This window comes from Berghia stephanieae, chromosome 5, assembly GCF_034508935.2.
Source record: "Berghia stephanieae isolate SIO BIC M18660-M18661 chromosome 5, UCSD_Bste_1.3, whole genome shotgun sequence".
Classification (NCBI taxonomy): Eukaryota; Metazoa; Mollusca; class Gastropoda; order Nudibranchia; family Aeolidiidae; genus Berghia; species Berghia stephanieae.
In genome coordinates, this window is record NC_088364.1 from 37,557,396 (window position 1) to 37,579,427 (window position 22,032).

Below are 22,032 nucleotides of genomic sequence, written 5' to 3' on the forward strand. Positions count from 1 at the left end.
CTCTCTCTCTCACTCACTCACTCTCTCACACAAACACATATACAAATAACATACACACATACAAACACATGTACAATTAACACACACATACAAACATATGTACAAATAACACACACATACATATATACATAAACGCATACATATACACATACACCATCACTAGATGCACAGAAACACTGAAGAAAATTATCTACTCAAAATAACAAAACAATGCATGCACTGCTTTGTTTTGAATTAAATTAATTCTGTTTTGTCTTTCTGCAGGACACATTCAAATTTCTTGGCTTACAAGTACAACTGCATATGTTGGTGTCATGAATAAGGACAATGCCAAGAAAGGTGCATAATTAAAGTGATTATAAGTGAACATTGCAAACTACAGGTCAGCTACATAATGCAAACATCACAGAGTTATTCTTTAGAGCCATGAGGCCCATGGAGCTAGGATTTATCCCAGTTTCTTTAGAGTGACATAGATAATAGCAATTGCTAGCTGTCCTTCAGATAGGATGCTAGTCTATCGCAAAGTACTCTCCACCGAGCAGCATTTCAGAACTTTGTCAACTCAACCCGCTCATCGAGGTCAATCAGTGGATGAGAAAGGTGGTGGTCAGGGGGAATCGGTAGTCCATTGTTAATTATAGCATAGTTATTAATTGTAATTAAAAGTTTTCACTCACGCCACAAGCAAAGCAAGGGTTGATTTGATCAGGTGGTCAGGTGCCATGATTGATACTATTTTCTTTAAATACTTCAGGAGACCAATATCAATTCAGTGGTTTTAGAACTAACAATTTGGGTGAGGTCTTCTGACCTTCTGGGTTGGGTGAGGAAGTCACTTATATATATCACTCTATATCACTTTTCCCTATCTATGTTGCTCTCTTCTTTGTTCTTGATTGGCATTGCTCATTTTTTCCTGGTCCTGACAGGGAACCTTAGCCGAGAGGGAGGCAGTCAAATGTATTGTTCCTTTTTTTTTCTTTTTTTTTTCCTCTTGTAAATAAGTCATCTCTTTGCTATGTAATATAATAGTTTTTAGTTTTGCATATATTGCATTCTGTAGCCATTTGACTCTAACAGATTTTATAGTGTTTCCTGGACCTTGTTTCTCTAAAGCCTGCCAATGACTAAATTTGATTTTTTTTGTTTTAATTTATTTTTTTTAAAATTTATTTTATTATGAATGTTGATCAACTGGGTGGGGATCCTGACCTCCCATAGTGGGCAGGGAGGTACATGCTGTGTCTTCTATCCCCCATACCCGTTTTCCAATTGTTTCCTGTCATTATCTTGGAATGAGATTTCATAGTTTTGTCCTGATCCTTGTCGGAGTTCCTTGGCTGGGAGGGAAACAGTCGAATGTATAGTTATAGTTTTGGGAGATGATATTTTTTTCCTTGTAAATCATCTCTCTGTTATGCATTGTATTATGTTTAGTTTACATATTATATTATATGATTGGTAAACATTTGAGTGTATTCCTTTTAGTTGGGACCTGTGCTTGTGTCTGGATGAGACTTTTAGGTGATCTCAAACTAAGTACTTTGGCGGTGTGCTCTTGGAATCTACATCTGTTGCCTATTTGAACCAATTCCCCTTTGTCTTACCTTTTCTTTTGTGCTTTAATTGTAGTTCTAGAACTTTTTACTATCCCATTTTCTTCCTTTTTACTGGCGCTGATATGACCTTAATGTGTTGCAAGCGCCGTAAAACCCTTAAAAACAAACAAAACAAAATGTTGATCAATGTTTTTGGAGAACATGTATGTTGCCTTAAAGATTTCTTTTGACAATTATCGCCTGAATTGTATCATATAAGTTCCTTGGTTATTGGCACTTTCAAACTCATAATTCTTAGTCAAGATTGTGTCATGGACTTAAAGCCCATCCTAACTAAAAGAGTTTGCTTTCATGTTGTGATATTAATTTGATGTCCAAACTATTTTTTTAAAGAATAAAGTGATCCAAATTAATGATGATAATAATAATAATAATAATGATGATGATGATGATAATAATAATAATAATGATAATAATAATAATAATAATAATAATAATAATAATTACAAGAAGAAGAAGAGAATAACTAGAACCCATGGTGGAAAGCAGTGCTAAGAAAGTACAATGTGTATTGTGTAGGTTTTGAGGGAATGGTGTCTAAAGTTACTTTCATGATAGATGGGTATACTTAAATAGTCTTGTTTCGACAGTACAATAGAGACAATATTATTAGGAATGAAAATTAGGCCTATGGAGCTGGAGTTTATCCCAGTTTCTATAGCGATAAATGGACAATAGCAATTGCATGCTACCCTTTGGATAGAACACTAGTTTATTGCAAAGTGCTTTCTGCCAGATCAAACAGATCCAGCTACCCAATCACTCCTGGGTGGATAGGGGGAAGTTAAAAAATTCCGACTGCATCGGGGATCGATATCTCAGTCCCTTTGCTTGTGAAGCAAGTGTTCTACCAACTGAGGTGTCATGATCCCCTACTGAATATTAATTGGTAAATATTATAGAATTTACAAATTTGAGAATAAGTCTAAGGAAACAATTTTATTTAGCAACACAGAAATGGCATCTATTTTTAGATACATATCTGGCAATATGTAAAGAGAACCGTAGTCACAGGAATGACAAATGTGTAGAAGGATAAATTAGCTGAGCTCTCAAATAAATTCAATACAATTAAGGAGACCCTGATATTATTCCGGCTAATTAAGCCAAACTTATAAGGTAAATATCCATAATTGAATCAATTGGGTACCGCTGATACCAGTTAACCTACATTGACCTCGCATATTTAGCTAGCAGGGAGAGTTATTAGCCCTTTGGAGTTTCATAGGAAACGGCTCCATTCCCATATAGTTAACTACCATTTTTTGTAATGGTGTCATAAGGAGGATTTATTGTATTCTATAAGACATTTGAAATATATCATGTCTTTTAAAGAGCTGCCATTTATTTGATTCTTCTTCTTCTCCATATTTCATCCTCAGTCATTCAAGGTCTTTGCCAGAGTGCATTGTCATATCAAATCATCACATACGCCTCCCATCGCCTCATGATGCAGTTGAAATCAAAGACCATTGACAGCACATATGCATCAACCCATGCAACACCCACACAAAGTGGTCCAACTGCTGGTGTAAAGAGGAGGTCTTCCCCCGCAGACATAGCCTATCCCCCAACTAAATTACCAAGAAAGTCTTTAACCAAAGAGTGAGTAATTATCTCTCTTGTCTAAATGTAATACACTGAAACATTCACAGTTTTGGTAGAACTCTATCCCACTAATTCAGAAAAAAGTGTGGAGCCGGCACTTGTATCAATAATGATGAGAAAAATAGGGTATGGAGAAGTGCGAAGAAAAAAAAAGAGCTTTTATATAGCGCAATATCAACTAAAATGTGCTCAAAGCGCTTTACAAGGGCGCCTTGGTCAACAGCAACATATAACATGTAGGACGGGATATGCTGCATGTTAGGAGATATTACAGTTTTTCGGACAAAGACACTGCTGTTAATGGCCAGGTACTCATTTTACACCTGAGTACGGTGAGAGAATGTAAGTAAACAGCCTTTTCCAAGGACTCCACTATGCGCCGAGCATGAGGCTCGAACCCAGGACCTTCTGATCTGAAAGCGAGTGTCATACCACTAGACCACATAGCCGCAAAAGAAAATAGAGAATAAAACGTCACAGGACAGTGCCATACTCAGTATCCATTTGACGCGACACCCTCCGCCTGGCTGAGAGAGAGAGAGAGAACAGCGAGCAGTCGCACTAGCCACTGAGTCATCCAGCCACACGATGTGTTGCTAGTGCAACCTCTTGCTATTCTCTCACTCTTTCTCAGCCAGGCAGAGGGTGTCATGTCAATTGAATCCTGAGTTTGGCAATGACACCGTGACTTTTTATTCTCTGTTTTCATCTGGCACTATCCCACTAATTGTTTGATGGTTAAATCTTAACTATGAATGGATTTTTTAATAAAATTCAATCATAAGTGAGCCTATTAGCTCTTCAACGATAAGGTACAGTAGAAATGAATATTTTCCCATCAGCGAAATTTGAATAGTGTAAGCGCTGTAAAACATTTTTTAAAAGCAAAGAATTGAGAACTCACTTGGCAGACATTTCCCTCAACACTCAAAGCAATGAGATTAGTTTTTATCAAGTCAAGGATTTTCTTTTTTACCCCTTTATCCATCTCTGCAATTGAGCTATTAATAGCATTTGCACTACAATCACTGCTCTTATTTATGCCAGAGCCACCCCCTACCCGTCCATACCGGAGGAGGATGAGAAAGCAGAGGAGATCAGAAAGATGGCAAACAATCAACAAGAAGAGGAAGAGGAAGAAGAAGAAATTGGGGTGCCAGTGGACAGATCAGAATTGGCAGAATTAAAGAATGGAAGGAAAAAATCATGGACAGGTAAATTGTCTTCTTTGTAATGTGTGTTTGTTTTTGTTGAGCAAAAATGACAATAACAACCTCCAAAACTAACAAAATTTCATAACTAACAGAGCGTTATTTATAATTGATACAAATTTCAATCGTCTAATACTTTATATTGTGATGGTACATTGGCTGTGTGTGCATATATTTATTGAACAAAAATTAAAAATAACAGCCTCAAGAAATAGAAGAGGTTTACAATTGTTTTATACCTCATACTGTTATGCTATTAAAAGATTAAGATAAAATTAAATAGATTAAATTTGTCTAAGATAGCATAAATGTATCTATCTTTGGAAATTTGCAATTGATATTACTGTTACCATTGATGACAGAGCATTACAAATTAATTGTTACAAATAACATTGAATATGTTAGAATTGAATATTGAAATAACCAGCTGTTAATTATTTTTAATCCAAATTAAAACATTTCATCTTCATATCTGCCTATTTTTATAATCTTAGACATATTATAGTTTTATATGTTTATAACTATGTGTGAATATTCAATTGTGTATGTGGCTTGTAACAGTACTTACTTTTATGTGCGTGCGTGTGTGTGTGTGTGTGTATATGCGGGTTGTAACACAAGAAATGCATTTATTTTTCATTTATAACAACGTAAAGCGCATTGAACATTATATAATTTTGAAAGTGCTCTATACAAGTGTTATACATTATTATTATTATTATTATTATTATTATTATTATTATTATTATTATTATTATTATTATTATTATTATTATTATTATTATTATTATTATTATTATTATTATTATTATTTTATTATTATTATTATTATTATTATTATTATTATTATTATTATTATTATTATTATTTTTATTATTATTATTATTATTGATTTATTATTATTATTATTATTATTATTATTATTATTATTATTATTATTATTATTATTATTATTATTATTATTATTATTATTATTATGTAGCTACTTGGGAGAGGGAAAAAAAAACAACTCGAGGAATGATCTATCATAATATCGTAATATAATCCTATCCCCCCACCCCCACCCCTGTCTCTCTCTTTCTCTATCTCTCCCTCCCCCATTCCCCCTTCATGATCTTGCATGATGTTACAGTTATAACACTCACACATACACAAACATCCATATGAGGTCTTCCTGATAAGATTTTTTAGTCATATCTTTAAATATAAACATTTTACAATCAATTTGAACCTTTAATGTGCAGGTAAAACAGTATAGGGGGTCCTGATAGCTCATTTGTAAAGCACTCACTTCACATGCAAAGGGGACCGAGATTGATCCCGGGTGAAGTCAGGATTATTTTCCGATTCCCCCTCTTTACCCAGCAATGATTAGGTAGCTGGGTTTGTTAGATTTGGTGGAAAATACTTTGCAATAGACTAACATCCTAATCAAAGGATAGCATGCAATTGATATTATTCGTTTCACACTATGGAAACCGAGATCAACTCTGGCTCCATAGGCCTGATGGACTACTTTACTCAACATAGTTCAAGTGTTTTTTTGCCTGCAACACAGCCAGCACTTCACACACATTAAAACACACAAAAACTCAAACATATTTTTTTTTATTTAAAGTTAATTTTTTTTTTTCTAAGGAGGGGGTAAGGAGATTTTGTGCGGATTTCAAATTTTAAAGTGCACAACAAGAACACTGCGCTATTTGTTTGTATTCAAATTTGTCTTTGAATAAACCAAATTTATCAATTTGTCTTTTAAAAATTGCAAACATCTCCAAAAATATCTACAAATATCTACAAATACAAATGTTGGCTTACTCCAGAGTACATTTTATGGCTTACTCCAGAATACATTAATTTCATGAAAGCAAATTGTATTCTGTAAGGATCCAAAAAATGGCAAATGAAGTAAAACTAACAAAACAAACAAGCTTACACGAGGACATCCCATTTTATTTACATATGGTAATGGGCATTTTGGGCTCAAATCTTTTTTAAGCCATTGATATAGATAATGTCAAGTCTTCAAAGTCGGGAGTTTTCGTGTATTGTTTTGTTAATGGCTGACTGAGCTTTGAGTCTAAAATGCTCCTTGTAGTATTGTATTATATTCAACCTTTCCCAATCCTTTTCCGGTCCACAGCTCCTGTCAGCCGAGTGTTTACTTTATTCTGTGTATATTTGTGTGTTTCAATGCATGGGATTGAGTTATTTTTAACTCATTGCTTGAGCAGTGCTGATGCCAGCCGTTAACAGATTCCTGATTGTTGAATGGTAATTGCCAGCCCACTTGTCTTAGGAATTCGTGAAAGCAATAAATTGATAAACAACACAACTTAGTAACTGGACGGGGCCCTTTGACCTCCCATGGTGGACAGGAGGTCACTTGCTGTGTCTTCTCTCCCCCTTTTTCTGAGTTGCTTTCTGTCTTTGTCTTTGAATGGAATATCTTGACCCTTGCCAGAGTCCTTGGCTGGGAGGGAAACAGTCAAATGTATAGTGTTCATTTTAGGAGGTGATATTTTTTTCCTTGTACCTACTTGTAAATTATCTCTCTCTGTGCTGAGAGTTATATGTTTTGTTTTGAATGTATCTTGTAAATATTTGAGTGTATTCCTCTGAGTGGAATCTTGTCCTGGTGTCCAGATAAGACTTTTAGGTGATCTTAAACTGTACAACTGTAGCGTGCTTTTGGAATCTACATCTGTTCCCTATTTGAACCAATTTCCCTTTGTCTTGCTTTTTCTTTGGAGCTTTAATTGTAAATCTAAAATCTGTTGACCATCCCATTTTCTTTCCTTTTACTGGTGTTGATATGACCTAAATGTATCGTAAGTACTGTTAAACCCTTAAAAACAAACATTAAAATTTTTAGCAAATAAGAAAGAGCATTTTTTTTTTAAACATCACTGCTTAACTTAGAGATATTTTCAACTCCAGTACAGACAGTAATGATATTCAAGAGAAAGGTTTGAGGTGTGGAATTGGTGTAAGATAAAAATATGAAATAGTGCTTATGTCACAGTGCAGGCAAAGCAGAAAAAAAAATACAAAAAAATCGTCCCAAGACTTCAGACCTTGGACCTCCTGATGCTTGGTCAATATTGCTATCATTACACTACGGAAGTTACCCGCTGATTTAGAAAAAAAAATTTGGGGGGTGAATTCTATCTCTTATTGCAATGAAACATTGAACATATTAAAACTAAAATATGAGAGTAAGCTGGATTGTTTTTTTTTTTAATAGAAGGTACTTCATCTTCTTCTTTTTCTTCTTCATCTTCTTCTTCTTCTTCTTCTTCTTATTATTATTATTATTATTATTATTATTATTATTATTATTAGTAGTAGTAGTAGTAGTAGTAGTAGTAGTAGATAGTAGTAGTAGTAGTAGTAGTAGTATAGTTGTACTATTATTATTTTATTATTATCATCATTACTATCAGTATTACTATCAGTATTATTATCATCATATTTACTACTATTTTAATTACTTTTTTTCCCTATTACAAGAGCTGTAACCTAACAATAATTGCCTATTCGGACATTAAAGATTATTATATTATTATTATTATATTATTATTATTATTATTATTAATTATATTATTATTATTATTATTATTATTATTATTATTATTATTATTATTATTATTATTATTATTATTATTATTAGATTGTTTTATATTTTAAATAGAAGATACTGATGCAAAAGAAAAACCTGAAAAGATACAGCTCATATAAATGGCAGCATGTCTGACCAGTTACAAGGTCTTCCATTCGAGGAAAATAGATACGTTTTTGTAATTTGTATCATACATCTCTTTTTAGATTGTTTACAAGAGGCGATATTAACATTGTAGTTTGTCACAAACAATGGTGTTTGTTTGAGCACTTATTTCACGAAGCTGTTCAAAATAAATGTTTTTGTTGTTGTTTGTCTCCTTAGTGAAATGTTCACTATTAGTGCATTTCATCAATATCTTTGCCCTTATTGTAGCTAGATGTCATTAACCAATTATTTACCCCCCCCCCCCCCCCCCTTTTTTTTTTTTTTTTTTGCTCCATATACTCCCAGGGTCTACCTAACCGATTTTTTTTTTTAAATAACCATTTTCGAGCACTGCTACTAACTGTTTGCTTATTAAATTACAATTACCCCTGCTATCAACCACTATGAAGAGGGGGAGATCCTTGCATCAAATTTTGAATTATTCACATACATTGCAATGTTCATTATAGGTTTAAATACCAGGTGTCCTCAAACTCTTAGCTCATGTAATATTTCACTTTATATTTTTCTTTATTTATTAATGCCAAAGGCTGTGGAGATTTGGCTGAAAGATACTTTTCTTCACTGAAGAAGAAGTCATGTGTTGTTAAAATTCAATTCATTACATCCCAAATTGAATAAGGTCGGGTTTTTAGAGAGGAATTTGTACTATTACCATGTACCAGACTTTATGGACACCCTGTAGATTAAGGAGTAAGGAAATATGTGCCTCATCGCCTCAATTCAGTTTGGTAGTGTGGATTAGATGCTAAAATGTTAATTTTTCAGTTTAAAAAAAAATTTGAAACTTGAGTTAATTTTATATATTTTATATCAAAGACTATAGCTGTAGTTTCTAAAATGTGAAGAACTTAATTTTTTTTTCAAGTCATATTTTATGTTAAAATTTCACAGACCATGATGTAGTTTTTAGGCCGGCTGGTCATATTTATGATCATGTTTGAAGTGTGACAGGTCTAAAGTTCCATAAGATTTTACTGTCCACTTCTGATGCTACATGATCACAATCTTGCCAATGGATTATAGGAGACTTATTATCCACCCTTGTGCAGGTAGCGCTATCGTTGTCTTATAATACTCTCCGTAGAGCCCTCAAGAGGAGTATTTTATAATTCATACCAATCTGCCAGTTTGAGATTTTTATTTATCAGATCCATCTATTATTTCCCTCATGCTGAGGACACTGTGCCCGAGTCGGAATGCGATTTTGACTGGTCTCAGACTAAACACATGAATACATTGCTCTTAAGATCTGATCCAGTTTCCTGTTTGATTACTCCACTATAATGCAAGAGATGTCAACTCAAACGAGGCTAGCATTTATAAATAACTTTTAAATGATATTTTTATCAAAACAAAATATTTTTGGATCACATTCACCATTTCTGAGATCAGTAAATATAAATCATGAGCAACTAGGGTCTTGTGGATTTTTTCGAGGCAATGTGACGAAATCTCATGTGTGTCATGCTTCCAGGACACCAGGCTCTTAGACATAGGGCACTGAATTTTATAGAAGTTTGCTACATTTGTAAGCCATCGTCAAAACGGTATTTTGCTGGGATGAATTGAACCCTGAAAAGTGAATCTACAATGAAAATGATAAGAAATACAAACATTTTAGTATTTGGCAATGTTAGAAATTGGATCTATTCTCCACCATGATGAATAGAAACTATCCCCAAGTTTCCATTTTAGTGACAATGAATTCAATGTCCATCACTTAGTGCATCCCGACATAATACCACATTGAGACGGAGTGTCACATTTTTCAAAAATCTCTATGTCAAAATTTACATTTTGTAAGCTTTTTTTCTTCCTCTCTTTCAGATGATGCTGCAAAAAAAGAATTGTCATCTAATCAAAAAGACTCATCAAATAATTTTCAATTATTTGAGGAACCAGACACATGGTAACCCTTGCCTGTGTTCCCCTCCAGTATTATTGTCTTTTGATTGGCATTGCGCTCACTGAGAGGTGTCGATTTATGAAACTTGGTAGCTACATGATACTTGAATTATAATGTTGTCCATATGTCCAAAATAAAGCAAACCAAAACCAAACATTGTCATCGTTTTCTAATTTTTTATACTTTAATAGAATTTTGAAATCAATTTTGAAACATCTTAACATTGATCGCTGAATGTTCCTTGAACAATGTAAGAACTAGATCATTCCGAAATGTTGACATTAAATTTGATATTGCTTGCATATTTCAAAAAAATAAATTTCAGTATTCACTTTTTTTTTTACGGCGATATCAGATCACAGTGGGTGAAACAACAAGAATGCTACCTTTAAAAGACTCAGGAATTATATGTCCATTTCTTTATATCATTTGGTTCTAATGTATTGCATTAAAAAGCAGTACATCGAGTATAATGGATTTTGTTTCAATCGTTTTTACACAAAAAATGTAATTTTCCAGCCCAAATATATTTGTATATAAGAATTTCTGGGACCATCAGAGATTAGTTTTTGTTTTTATTCTTTATTTTGCAAATAAAATTAACTTGAAATGCCTGACATTTATGAATGTGTTAATGGGTATAAGTATATTGCAGCTTTCAAACTGTTGTATCTTAGACACAATCATAGTAGAAGAATTTGCGTAGGTTTGGATTTGCCCAAGGCCCTGGACCACAAGGTTTACACTCTTTTGGTGCTGGACATGCCCCGCTAGGAAGGGGTGGCCAGGGTGGCTCTGTTGATTGGAAAACAAGATTTTATTTAGCTCAAGTTTTGTTAGCTCTATCGATAGGTATGGCATTTTATGCATATTATGTATATGAAAATTTTGTCTAAGAGAACTAAATTAAGAAAAATGCAAATCATAATGATATTACAGTGGTTCATAGATATGAATATCAACAATGTGGATCCTTCTCTCACATTTATAACAATAATACTAATAATCACACCAATACATTCACGTGAGTTACAATATTAAACATCAAAGTATAAGTACATGATATTTAGACTATTTGCGTTTTGTCTTATTAAACACACAATCCAATGAGTAAATAGTGAAATGGCTACAAATTGCTTATAGAAGCAATGACGTAAAAATGAATTGGTTATAAATTAAAACGAACAATGGACTTAAGAAAAATTATTTTGAAAGCCTCAATTTTGATGGAATCTAACAACGGCACCTGCACGAAACTTAATACGATCCCTTTTGTAAACAATGTATTTTTTATTTATTTTTTCATAGGAATCGACCCTTAACCCTCAAAGTAATACAGTGGGACCTTGAAATTAGGAACCTCTCCTATCAAAAAGTTCGACAATCGGGACGAAATCACAGGGAGTGGAATTGTCTTTATATAATTGCCCCCCTCTAATCGGGACAGGGTGCCCTGCTTATTAGGAAAAAAATCGCCGGACACTGACACTCATTTTGATGATTTTGTTGCGAGTTGCCTTAATTCTCTGTCTCAAACTCAAAGTACACGAACAATGCAAACAGAGGAGCTCGTCAGTTGTGAAATTGGCTTCACAAGTAAAGACCTAGGGGTGGAACTAATGTCTTGTGTGAGTGTGAGCAATTGATAGTGCATTCTTATGTTAAAGGTTTTGACAACTACGTGTGCTCAAATGACATCAATTTGGATGTCTTTTGTTTTTAATAACTTGTCTTTTTTGTTGTTTTTTTTTAAAATTTATCATGGTGTCGTCTCTCGTGTGCTGAAATGGCCTTAAATTGGTGCCAGATCACATCATTAAACTTCTAAAATTAGAATTTTGAACTGAATGAGTTTGTTCCAAATTCTCACTGCCAATTGTTTGTTTTTTTTTTTGGGGGGGGGGTTTCTTGTTTTTTTTTCTAGCTATAAATTAGTTCAAGCCAGCATTTTTATCAACAGCTTTCTCAAATTACCAATTCTGGTACATTTGAATTAACTTACTTTGATCACTGTTTCTCATGCAGCTTTGAGGCACCCCGTGTGGCGTTGTGAGAGGACATCCTATGTCTGGTATGCTGTCGGCATAGCTTTTGGGAAAGGATGGTTGTTGATAGAGAAAAAAAAAGAAGTTATTTTAAGCATCCATACAACAGAATTACAGTATAATATAGATTTGTCTAGTGAGCATCTTACAAATATTAAATATTGCTTTTATGCAGAAAACTGGTTAAATTGAAAGCGGTTAAAGGGCAGGAGTCGGGGAGGGGGGGAGTGTGAGGGGGGATCGATTTACTTACTCTTGTGGCATCTCACAAGAGGTCGATTGGAAATGGCTAGCCATTCTTCCCGGTCTTGCACCAGGCTGTTGCATTTTTCACTTATTGTCAGGCCAATCCAGCTCTTGATGTCATCTAGCCATGATCTTGAGGGACGACCTCACGGCCTCTTGCCCTCTACTTTTACAGATGTTATGCTGTTTAGCGTGGTCAAAGTACTTTAATTACCCGGTCTTAATTATTTTCAATAGTTCCTGGCGCAGGTCACAAATATTGCCGACTGCCTCATTGGTCTTTTTGGGGTTTTTTTTTTTTTGTTTCGATAGAGCGAAAATCTGTTGAAATGTTTCTTTTTTTTTCACATTTTTGTTTAATAGACTCTGGATGATCCAAAACCAACTTTCCATTTTAACATTAAACCGAACAGAGAGGATTTCGTGGTCAAGAGAAAAGCGCCGCACTCCTGTGTTATTCAACTGTCCAAAGATAAAACCTAGGAACTCCACGATTTTTAAAAACATGAGTTTGACTCAGAAATGCATTATGGTGAAATAAAGCTTATCGGTAAAATTCCTGTAGATTCTGAAATATTTTATCGCATTACCCAGTATCTCGAATGATTTGCCTTAAAGCATATGTAAAACCTAGTACCTACTTGAGAAGCTTGAGAAATAGCTTTTACCCCTTTACTTTCATCACTGTTGTAACTGCAGTTTTTTTTTTTTAAGTTGTGCAACCGTTGAACAGAAGTAAAACATAGCAAGTTAACTTATTTGAGTTTTTGTTGATTATCTTATACTATGTAAGTAGCTTTGTGCCAATTACCAGGTTTTACCTTTTACCTCTGAACGGTAGTATTACAGAGTAGTCTATATTCTAAACATATTTAGGGAGTAACTCGGTCGTTATCGTAACATCCTTTGATTTTCCGCTGTTATCATTGTCAGTGTAACCCAACACTTGTTTACGACTCAAATGTTTGCAATGGAATATGATTATGCCATCACATTTGGGTTGTTGGCCAAAATGGTCGTCAGATTATTCGTGAATTGAATCGTCTGTACTCTATCAAGATGAGCGAGGTTAATGATACGCATGAGATAACGTTTCTCTGAAGATGTAACAGATTAATTACCAACAGGCAACTCGAAAATAATATATAGATTTTGACGAGGTTATTTATTTATTTTTTGTTTAGATGCATGTTTACTATTGTTTTTTTTTCATGTGGTTATGAGCTGTATCATCAGGAAAGCACGGGGAAAAATTAGATTTCATTATTAAAACTATCATTGATACTTGAGCAGGGTCCCTCAAGCAAAACAGTTCGAGGAAACTGTGTCTTGCCATTACAACTTGGTGGTGAAAGATGGGGGGGGGGGGGGGGGGAGATCATAACTCAGCGGCATTGCCTTTGCTTCATACTTGAAAGTTACCGAGTTCCACAACCCACCGCGCTATGTGGCCTTGGGCAAGTTACCTCTCCCTAGCTCACTTTGGCTGCGCTGCGGCTGACACCTGGATTATTCCAGTCTTCCCTTGGAATAGACCTTTAAAAAATTTCTTCTCAGGGATAAATAAAGGACACTTTATATTTACATATTTACTTTATTGATTTGTTGAGGGGGTTTATTTAATACATGAAAGTGAAAGGTAACAATGAGTGTGTGTGTGGGGAAGGGGGGGTGGGGGGTGCGTCACAGCATTTATTTACTGTCGTGGCCAACCATTAGCAAATCATGGTGTGAAGTGTAAAGAAGCAGGGAGATGTCGGTTATGCGAAACTGCCATGTAATGGGGTGTTTGTGTACGTGTCATATTGTATACACACATAGGTAACTGTCAGTGTCGCAGTAAATCATTATCGGTCGAATTCACCCAACCCATAAAAATCCTTTAATTTAGTTTTAACATTTTTAGGTTGGTTGGGTGAAAGTAGTTCAAATAATCCGTGCACGAGGTATAAATCCAGACCTGCCGTTCATACCGATTAATCGGTATCATACCGATTTGCAAGACATTTTTTTCGTATTTACCGATTTCCCGATTTACTTGCCGATCGTACCGATTTCCCGATCTGCATGCCGATCGTACCGATTTCACCAAGTGACCAAGGGCCCGCAGCCCTCCACTCCTCTCTTTTACGTTTACTTTGTGCTTTACGTTGCACGTTAAAATTTTCAAGTCTCGTGAACTTTGACCCGTCCCGCGATACCTCGATAGATCACATGACGTAGCGAGCCTCTTTGTGATGCCCTCACACAGATAGAAAACACGCGTTATTTAGTTTTCATTTCCTTTGTGAAGCGACAGTGAGCTGTACTGGTAAACCACCGCGGTCCCTGGCTTCTGACTCGTTACCAAGTGCCACCATCTTTAAATAAGTTAGTAGTCTGATTGCCAGATTGGCGTTGTGCGTGCCATTTTGGGTGTTGGGGAAAAATAAGGGGGGGGGGGGGGATAATTGGATAATTTTACGTCTCATACTGATTTTTTTCCCCAGATACTGATTTTTTTACAATGTCATACTGATTTCCTTTTTCGTGAAGTGGCAGGTCTGTAAATCAGTTCGAGGACCGCAAAGAATTATAATGAAACAATTTGGGATTCGAATGAGTTCGAGGAAACCGTACTGAGTATATGTCGTTGTTGTTATTATTATTATTATTATTATTATTATTATTATTATTATTATTATTATTATTATTATTATTATTATTATTGTTGTTGTTGTTGTTGTTGTTGTTGTTGTTATTATTATTACTATTACTATTGTTATTATATTTTTTTTTAATTGTTGTTGCTGCTGTTATTCTTTATTATTGCAATAGATCTCACAAATATTTCAGTACAGTATGAGAAAGGTTGACAGAAATAAAGATTTAAAACACTGTTGCAAATATATATTAAAGCTCCTGATCTATTTAACTATTTTTATGTCTGTGCTTTTTTATTTATTGTACTCTACTGTAGCTAATGACAGACAAGTCGAGTTGTTACTTACTGCCAGAAAGCTCTGATAGGCATCACCAGGTCCTCTAATGAATGATGCATGTATTCGTTGTCTTTGTTATACCTTGGAGGATAAGAGCATTTTAAAAAGTTAGAATGATCATTCGTGAGTTGAAGTTAAAGTCAACAAATTTATTCATTTTAGAGAAAAGACAAAGACAAAAAATATCAAGAATAATAAAACATAATACAGATAAATGTTTACGAATATTAGACCGATAAAGCTTCAAAATTCAGGTGCGTACAAAGTTATAGTGAATGTGGTGGGAGTAACATTCATGATGAAAAAGAACAGCGTTTTGAGTGTAATTGAATGCTTAGCTGGGATATTCTGACCTCCCAGAGTGGGCGGAGAGCTGGGTCTTCTACATCCCTAAATCTATTTACCTTATCATCTCGCTCTTTGCCTCTGTTCCGGATTGAGATTGCTCGGGTTTTTGTCCTGGAACTGGCGGGGATCCTTAGCTGAGAGTGAAGCAGTCAAATGTATAGTTCCCTTTTTTTTTTTTTGGTTGTTGTTGAGAGATTTTTTTCCCCCTCTGAATCATCTCTCTGCTATGTAGGATTATAGTTTTGAGTATTGTACTTTAGAAGCTTTGGGTGAATCCTTCACACAGTGGGACACTTTGATTGTGCCTGAATGGACTTTTGGGAAATGTCAAAATTGATGGTTGCTCGTGGTATCTTCTGTTCTACATTTGAACCAGCGCCCCCCCCCCCCCCCCCCCCCCCTGTTTTATTTTTCTGTGATGCTTTTAACTTTAGATCTACAACTTTTCCCCTATCATTTTCCTTTCTTTTATTTTTTTTTAACCGCCTCTGAAATGACGTAGAGTGTGCCGCAAGTGTCCTAAAATCCTTTTTAGAAAACAAGCAAACGAAAAAAAAAAAAAAAAGGGTGGGGGTATCAAAAGAGCACTTATATTTTGACCACGATTCATAGTCTAGAATTTGAGTGTTCCGAGATCAACAATATTATTTAATTAATAATTATAAGCACGCACATACCTAATCATACTCTGCTCCGCACACACATACACATCGCTCAATTTACCCTTTTCAGAACGGATTATGTATAAAGGAAGTACTGAAACACATTTCGTTCATTGATGAAACTCTTGATTTTAGTTAATACACTACAGAGAGGGCATTGCCGTCAATTTCAAACTTGGGTGTGGTCTTCTGACCTTTCACGGTGGCAGGACGATCACTTGCGATGTCTTCTATCCTCTCTATCTTTTTTCCCCGTTCCATGTTGCTCTCTGGGATTGCTCGGGGTTTTATTTCCTTTTCCTGGCGCGGATCCTTAGATGAGGAGACAGTCAAATGTATAGTACCTTTTTTAGAGATATTATTTTTCATTGTAAATCACCTCTCTTTTGTGTGACTCTATCAAAAGATTTTTTTTCAAAATTATATCAGTTCATTGTTTGACCAGCAGTTTATTCTTCTCACCACAATTCGGCATCAGATGGGAATCTGCGTATGAGAGGTTTCTTGATTGTTGGACATTTTGGAGGGCATCGGTACCTGGTTTGAGAGTAATACGAATAGTAATTTAATGAAAATGGTATAAATGCACTATTTAGTTTTTGCTGCTGGTGCGGTCTTGTTTGTGGGAGGGGTTTTTTTTTTTTTTTTTGTTTTTTTTTTTGTTTTTTTTTTTTTGTTTGTTTGTTTTGTTTTTTTTTATTATTATTTTTTTCGGGGGGGGGGGGGGGGGGGATGGTTATGTCTTTTCTTTCTCTTTTATTTATGTTTTTTTTTTTTGTGTGTGTGTATAATTTAAGCATTTGAGTGTAATCCACTTTGTTGGATTTTGTGCTTGTGTCCGGATGAGACATATAGGTGATCTCAAACTAAGTACATTGATGGTACGCTCTTGGAATCTACATCTGATCCCTGTGTGTGTGTGTGTGTGTGTGTGTGTGTGTGTGTGTGTGTGTGTGTGTATGTGTGTGTGTGCAAGGGAAGGAGAAGAGAGAGCGACAACGAGATCAAAACTATATATTATATATATCAAGAATACGGTAGGGGGAGGAGCGGGGGGTGTTATTGAAGAATACTTGACGGCGATAGTGTTAACCCTCTTCCGCACTAGGACAGGACTGTCCTGGGACAGTCCTATCCCAAATCTGTAACATATAGAATTTAGAGGAATCTTCCGCACCTATTGGGACGGGACAAAACAGTCCCGTTGTGTCCCAAGCCGTTGTGAAATGCTACAAAATCAACGGGACAGGACTGTCCCAGTCCCGTGTTCTTATCGTTTGTGATAGTAGAAAAATATAGCAGACTTCCGCACTAGGACAAAAAAGTCCCAGACTTGGCGGCGCCGTGTCAAAATTGAAATGCCTGTCTTTATTTTCTGCATCCCTACTACTACTGCTACTACTACTACTAACTACTACTACTACTACTACTACTACTACTACTACTATTTCTACTGTTGCTTCTGCTGCTGCTAATGCCACTAATATATTAATACCTACATCCCTTACAATTTGTATTTATTTCCAATTCCATTGTATTTATTTTCCAACAATAGTCCACACTTTATTTTAGTTCACTGTCTTCTATACTGCATTACACAGTTCCTACCCGCCTCCCCTCTTTTGACATAATGAAGTACGCACCTTTTATAAATTTCTATTGCTCTGTTTTAATTCGCGCTTCATATCAAAGTAGGATACAATTTCTGCCCATCAATGTTTTTGTTTACGCATCTTAACAACGCCACTACCACATTATCTCATTCGCCTGTAGTTTTTAATTCATCATGTGTTGTTGATGAAGGGGAAACCCGAAACGTCCATTTTATCTATTTTCGTATAGTAAACTGAAGCTTATATTCAATTTCACAGTTATGATTTATTTATTTATTTCAATTCTGAATATAAAAAAGCAAGAACAATTCAAAAAATAATTCTATGTGATGAAACCAGGTACAGAAGGCATAGCAACATAAACATTTTCGGCAATTTAAAAACGTATGTTTATAAATATAATTTAAGAAGTGTCATACTTTGTGACACAGCAGGAACGTGTCTAAAACCGGTCGCACATCTATTCGGCACCTTGTGGGATCAATTATCTTTATTGTTATTTATTTCGGGAATTTTCAATAAAAATATTTTTAAGTAAGTCCTTCTGAGCCACTTGGACTCATTGTAAGACAAATTAACTCCTTTAGAGCCTTGTAGCCAATGGTACAGGAGTTATCCCGGTTTCAATAGCGTGAAGCGGACAATTAACGTATTTGTTTGAAAACCTTTGAACAGGACGCTAGTCTATCGCAGATTACTATCCCAGCTTGACAGGTACCCTTTTACACCTGAATGGAGTGAGTGATTGGAGTAAATTTTCTTGCTCTAGAAAGTACAAATTGGCTTCGGTCGGAATCGAACACAGAACCTCTGAGTGCAGAGTACAACGCGCTAACCATGGGCCTACTTGCCTCCTAAGCTTATAAATCCGGAACTTATCCATGTTGCTGTAGCGTTAAGCAGACAGATAACAGTTTAAAATTTAAAAAAATAAAATTCCCTTTTTCATCCCATAGGGGAAATTTTTCTCGAGGGTCTATTCCAAGGGAAGACTGGAATAACCCAGGCGTCACCCGCAATGCAGCGCCGCAAATTGAGCTGGGGCGAGGTATAACCCAGGCGTTAGCCGCAGTGCAGCGCCGCAAATTGAGCTAGGCGAGGTGACTTACTCAAGGCAACACAGCGCATCAGCGGGTGATCGAACTGATGCCTTTCGGGTACGAAGCAAAGACCGTACCACCGAGCTATGCTGACTTTCTATTATCCTCTTGAATGATGCTAGTCCGTCAAAGATTACTTTCATCAGCGAACTGGTACTCTATTATTATGATTATATTATTATTAATATTATTATTATTATTATTATTATTTAGTATTATTATTATTAATTATTATTATTATTATTATTATTATTATTATATTATTATTATTATTATTATTATTATTATTATTATTATTATTATTATTATTATTTATTATTATTAATATTATTATTATTATTATTATTATTATTTTTATTATTATTATTATTATTATTATTATTATTATTATTATTATTATTATTATTACTATTATTATCATTATTACTATCATTGTTTGCCTTGCTTTATTATTGATTTTATTTACTTGATTTGTTTATGAAAATATTATATTCTTGTATGAGTTATATTGGCAATTGCCTACAAATAGACTTTTGAATCTTGTAAAAAAAAAAAATAATAATAATGCATTCGCGCAGGTGTGTCCCGGGACAGTCCTATCCTAGTGCGGAACCCCTTTTGAATAGAAGTTTTCTCCAGTGGGACAGGACAAATTTTTCCTGGGACAGTTTTGTCCTAGTGCGGAAGGAGTCTTAATTTTGTAGCATTTCACAACTGCTTGGGACACAACGGGACTGTTTTGTCCCGTCCCAATAGGTGCGGAAGATTTCTCTAAATTCTATATGTTACAGATTTGGGACAGGACTGTCCCAGGACAGTCCTGTCCTAGTGCGGAAGAGGGTTTATTTTTGGACCCCTACCTACCATATTAAGATATATATTATTAATATTTTTAAATTCCGATGAGAAGAAGGGGGGGGGGGGCAGAAAGTTAGAGAGAGGAGAGAGTGGGAGAACGGGAGAGGAAGGATGCGTCACATTTACTCCCTTCATCTTTCTCTTCATTAAATTGAACGTGTTTGCTGTCGCCAGCAGATTTTACACAAATTGTATAAGTATAAATAAGAATGCTTTATTGTTGGTGTTGTGGTCGTCGTCGTTATTGTTGTAATGGTAGTGGTAGTATTACTAGTAGGAGTAATAGCAGTAGTAGTTATGTTGGTTGTAGTAGTAGTAATGGTAGTGGTAGTAGTAGTAGTAGTAGTAGTAGTAGTAGTAGTAGTAGTAGTAGTAGTAGTAGTGGTAGTAGTAATGGTAGTAGTAGTAGTGGTGGTGGTGGTAGTAGTAATGTGTGGTTGTAACCTTACCATGGTGGATGAGGAACACTATAGAAGAAGGGATTTGACGCACACTTTCTGTCACTGTAGGCACAACAAGGATCTAGGGGAGGGAATTTGCAATGAGGAATGCCGCTGACTTCTCCTCCTGCACCGTAAGGCGTGAATGACATTTTTGAAATGATGCCTCTTTTATGGATGTTGTAAATGGAAAAGGGACTGTCAAAAATAAATATATAAATGAATAAGTAAATCAATTAATTAATCAATACTTTTAAGAAAAAAATGCACACTAAATTTGCAAAATACGGATAAACATATTTCCTCGTTAAGTACAGATCGTGGTGTTTACAATGGTACTACAATCATGTATGTCATCCCCTGGATAGATATTACAATTTAAATTGAGCCAATTCTATCTCATTAGGGGTTGCAAATCTCCTCTTTGGAGTCCTGACACTAAGTTATATGACCAAGTTTTGTTTTTGTTGTTGTTTTTTTTTTTTTTTTTTTTTTTTGTTTTTTTTTTTTGTTTGTTGTATTTTTTGTTTGTTTTTTTGTTTGTTGTTTTGTGTTTTTTTACTCAAAACCGGATCGCGATGTTTAACTTGTTCATTAGTTATAACGTTTGTCATTGCTTGACTTTCATTAAAGTCGAGATAAAATTTCACCACTAGGCTATCGGCGTCAAAATGTGGTCTTAGATCGTTTCCATTAACTGTTACATGGACCACTGTGGTTTCAATAGCGTCTCCCTTTTATTACAATCACTGACAATCTCTCATTGACACACAAGAACGCGACGACGTTTAATTGGGCCTCCTGAACAAATCAAAGGTAATTTGATAAGACGGAGAGAGGAAGAGAATGGCAAAGTCATGAGACCATAGATTGTTAAAAATGAAAGCATTCAGACTCAGGATGAATATTTAACTGTTGCTGATAGATAGACGCGCCCTAAAGCCTAAAGTACACCTTAATCACGAAGTCACGTCCATAATATGATATTCACATTTTTTTTTTAGAGGGCTTTCCTTCAACTTTGGATGGATTTATTGATGAAAAATGTCCTCTTTCAAAATAATCTAACGCAGATGATGGCTCAAAATCAATCAGTTCCTTGATTTTGAAAGAGAGTCGTCTTTTTGAGGAACAAAAGCTGAGCTGCACAGGAACCTGGCAGTATAGCTATCCATTAAATGAAATGATGCACTCATACTTACCTTATTCATTGCCTTACCTTACATCAAACTATTTGCAGGTTCATTGTCACAGAAACAAAATTACCTGAAATATTTCAGGAGGGTGACTTATTAAAATGTCATGTTAATAAAAATTTCTTTTTTTTTAATTTTTTTTTTATTTTCGGAAATGACGTTTTGGTGCCTAAAATGAAATGAACGAAGTAAATGTGCATTCACATTTATTGCACATTGATCAATGTGAATAATTGACCAATTGAGAGTACACATCGGAATATTTTACCCTGAACAGATCTCAAACCAGGAACAAGACTATATGAACATGGAACACCTCACCAGACTATATGAACATGGAAACCTCACCAGACTATATGAACATGGAACACCAACACATCTTCATTACAAGACAACGATGGCA

The 22,032-nt window shown here is 35.1% G+C and overlaps 2 protein-coding genes across 6 annotated transcripts in view; one reads left to right on the plus strand and one right to left on the minus strand.

Moving 5' to 3' along the window:
• Positions 1-10,294, plus strand: part of LOC144972861 (poly(A)-specific ribonuclease PARN-like) — a 56,408-nt gene extending 46,114 nt beyond the window's left edge. For 2 of the 3 annotated variants that reach the window (XM_078914603.1, XM_078914604.1), the window contains 5 exons: positions 265-339; positions 3,005-3,227; positions 4,278-4,444; positions 6,585-6,715; positions 10,062-10,294. In XM_078914603.1, coding sequence (XP_078770729.1) covers positions 265-339; positions 3,005-3,227; positions 4,278-4,444; positions 6,585-6,694 — 575 coding nt within the window. In that variant the 3' untranslated portion in view covers positions 6,695-6,715; positions 10,062-10,294. The remainder of the gene's footprint in view (positions 1-264; positions 340-3,004; positions 3,228-4,277; positions 4,445-6,584; positions 6,716-10,061) is intronic. The other variant, XM_078914605.1, reaches the window with a different exon arrangement.
• Positions 10,295-10,702: 408 nt separating this feature from the next.
• On the minus strand, positions 10,703-21,792 carry LOC144972863 (uncharacterized). 3 transcript variants are annotated; one of them, XM_078914606.1, is made up of 6 exons: positions 21,653-21,792; positions 20,443-20,631; positions 16,885-16,959; positions 15,422-15,493; positions 12,143-12,228; positions 10,703-10,935 (listed from the first exon to the last, which is right to left on the minus strand). In XM_078914606.1, the coding sequence occupies exons 2-6, from the start codon at positions 20,583-20,585 to the stop codon at positions 10,814-10,816; spliced, it is 498 nt and encodes a 165-aa protein (XP_078770732.1). In that variant the 5' UTR covers positions 20,586-20,631; positions 21,653-21,792; the 3' UTR covers positions 10,703-10,813. The 3 variants fall into 3 exon arrangements, with proteins under 3 accessions (XP_078770732.1, XP_078770734.1, XP_078770733.1); XM_078914608.1 differs by having other exon boundaries at positions 21,700-21,769; XM_078914607.1 differs by having other exon boundaries at positions 21,636-21,750.
• Positions 21,793-22,032: the final 240 nt, after the last annotated feature.

Coding starts and splice junctions, on each gene's coding strand:
- LOC144972863 (XM_078914606.1), bottom strand. CDS start 20,585: ATGTCATTCACGCCTTACGGTGCAGGAGGAGAAGTCAGCGGCATTCCT. Junction 16,960..20,442: donor AGTGTTCCTCATCCACCATG/GTAAGGTTACAA, acceptor CTCTCAAACCAG/GTACCGATGCCCTCCAAAAT. Junction 12,229..15,421: donor CCTATCAGAGCTTTCTGGCA/GTAAGTAACAAC, acceptor CTTTCCCAAAAG/CTATGCCGACAGCATACCAG.